This window comes from Orycteropus afer, unplaced genomic scaffold (genome assembly GCF_000298275.1).
Source record: "Orycteropus afer afer isolate SDZICR_OR568_19922 unplaced genomic scaffold, OryAfe1.0 scaffold00035, whole genome shotgun sequence".
Lineage (NCBI taxonomy): Eukaryota > Metazoa > Chordata > Mammalia > Tubulidentata > Orycteropodidae > Orycteropus > Orycteropus afer.
The window spans coordinates 1,799,346-1,802,116 of record NW_006921622.1 but is presented as its reverse complement, the minus strand read 5'-3'; the positions used below and the strand labels follow the sequence as shown (position 1 = coordinate 1,802,116).

Genomic DNA, 2,771 nt, shown 5'->3' with positions numbered 1-2,771 from the left:
AACCACTGAGACTATGGCCCCTAGCTGCCCTTCAGGTCTGGAATTGAACCCACACCTGTGGTTGCCAGCCAAACAATGTACAGGCATGTGAGTTAAACATCTACCTCAAGTAGAGACACACCCTAGAGAGAACAATCATGGGAGAAGGAAGGGCTGCTTATGCACAGGGAGACAGCTCAGGGTGCAGGAGAGTACGGAGGAATGGTTACTGGGAAGAAGTAACTATGGGGAGGAAGTGGGAGGGGAGCTGTTGCATTGTGATAAACTGTGGTCAATGACATGAGATAAAGTATATGTGAACTGCTGTATGAAAAGTGAATTTGCTCTGTAAATCTTCACCCAAATCACACACACACACAAAAAAAGCAGACTGCCACATCTTTCTCCAGCAGAGTAGATGGTGTGTTCAAATTGCTGACCTTTTGGTTAGCAGTAGAGTACTTAACCACTGCATCACTAGCATTCCTTTAAGTATTTATTCAATCTTATATCCTATCATCCTGTTTACTCTTATGTTAAAAGATTTACATTTTGAATAATTTTAAAATTATGTGTATGTGTGTGTGTGTGTGTGTGTATAAATATATATAAAAACAGATCGATCCCTCCTTGGGTTTCTCAGGCAGTACCACTACAGAAGTAGATTGCCTAACCCTCCTTCTGAGGAGTGGCTGGTGGATTTGAACCGCCAGGCTTCTGGTTAGCAGTCAAGTGCCTTAGGCACTATGCTACCAGAGCTTCTATATATCTACCTACTTACCTACCTACCTACCTATCTATCTCTATATTATGTTTTTATTGCCATTCAGACTTTGGCTACTAGATCAGTTTCAGAAAGAGCTTCAAATCCTTGAAGACCCATATCCTATCTAATTTACCTTTGTGTCCATAGTGCCTTGCATCAAACTCAGTATACCTGATAGATGCTCAATATGTGCAAAAAGGATTATTACATAATTTGTAAAATTGAGCTTATATAGTTGAGTTACTAGGGAATTTCATAATAATTCTTCCAATGAATTTGTGACAAATTATTCAGGAGAAGATGGAGGGAAGGTTAGGAATATGGTTAGATAACATTCATCCACATGTGCAGAAAAAGAAATGTGCTCCATACTCTCTATGTTTGGAAACTTTCAGAAAATATGCCTCCACATTTCAAATAGGTGATTTAATATTTTAAGCCAATGAAAAAGATTGATCGAGTGCTTTGAATGTGCTGATCCCTTCAAGCTGTGATTCTTTGTCTGTATTTAATTCTGCTTCTTCACTTTTATGGCAATAAGAACTCCTTTAGGGTACCTGTCTGTTTTTTCTCATGCAACCTGTACTCTTTCATGCTATTAATTCCCTTTCTTTTTCATTCCCCCCTTTAAGCCTCCCAAAGTGCATTCATTCATGGAGCACTGCTGTTGTGCAGCTCACCTAGTTCTTACTTTTTACCATAAATTTTACTGTAAATCATCTAATAGGTTATATCCCAGAAAGCATGTTTATTAATATAATTCTGCAACAAAGATATAAATATTTTTCAAACACATTTAATTCTTTGCAGCCATATTTTATATTTAATGGCACTTTGCAATTTTAAACTGTAGTAAGAAATTTCCTCTTTTACCATATTTTTCCCAATTATACTGAAATGGTAGTAATATAAGACATTCTTTTAGTTTTCTTTTTATGAAGAAGAAAAAGATACTGCCCTAAATATGATGCTCTATTTTCTGTGTTTTACATGCAGGTTTATGATGGACTTGGCACTCATTCCCGCCAGATTGGAACTTACTGTGGTACCCAGACAGCATCTTTTAGCTCCTCTAGAAATTCTTTGACATTCCAGTTTTCTTCTGACTCTTCAGTCTCAGGGAAAGGATTCCTTCTGGAGTGGTTTGCAGTGGATGTTTCTGTTGGACTTTTACCCACTATTGCTCCAGGTGTGTTTGGTAATAAATGGATTTTTTTTCAGGACTGATATGTGTGGAACAAAATTTCACAGAGTTCTACTGTAACAGGATCAAATACACAAATGTGTAAGAAAAATAAGTATGGCCCCAAATCTAGTCCTCATATGTTTAAGTGTTCTTTTAGACTCATAAACACTAAGTTTTATAAAATTCATATACTTCTATGTAGGAAGTATTCACATTTTACATAATATTGTTAACATTAAAGAGGTTTGATATCTATAATATTTTTTACTTAAAATTTCTGGAGACCATTTTAGAAATTTCTGGAAATTTGCTTTGCAAATACCATGTGTGTATATGCGCACACACACACAATATCTAAGGGTCACCTAATAGAGGCAACCATATTTGTCCTCTGTATTTTATCTTAATATATCTTCAGAAATGCCTCACTTTCTCCTTAGCTGGTTGTCAACCTTCATGTTTCCAAATAAAATTAGCTTATTTTAAAATATTTATTTTACTATATTTAAGTCATACTTAATTTTCTCAGTAAAAGCAATATTGAACGAGCAGTACTTTAGGAGTCTTTGTACCTTTTTCTTAGAAAAATATGTTTATGAATTTTGAATGGTTCATATGACTCTTAAAGTTGATAGAGAAAAATTGTTGCAGACATCTCTCAGAAGATATTTTTAGTTCTTGAAATATTCGATTGGGGCACATAATCATAGGATAATATTAAAGATTGTTTAAACTCTAGGCTTATTCTGGTGGCATAGTGCCTAAGGCATTTGACTGCTAACCAGAAGGCTGGCAGTTCAAACCCACCAGCCACTCCTCAGAAGGAAGGTTGGGCAATCT

The 2,771-nt window shown here is 35.8% G+C and overlaps 1 protein-coding gene across 1 annotated transcript in view; it reads left to right on the top strand.

Annotated features, from left to right (window-relative positions):
• CUBN (cubilin) overlaps positions 1–2,771 on the top strand; it is a 413,126-nt gene that overhangs the window by 254,199 nt on the left and 156,156 nt on the right. Inside the window, exon 39 of the mRNA XM_007936404.2 lies at positions 1,742–1,934. Coding sequence (XP_007934595.1) covers positions 1,742–1,934 — 193 coding nt within the window. The remainder of the gene's footprint in view (positions 1–1,741; positions 1,935–2,771) is intronic.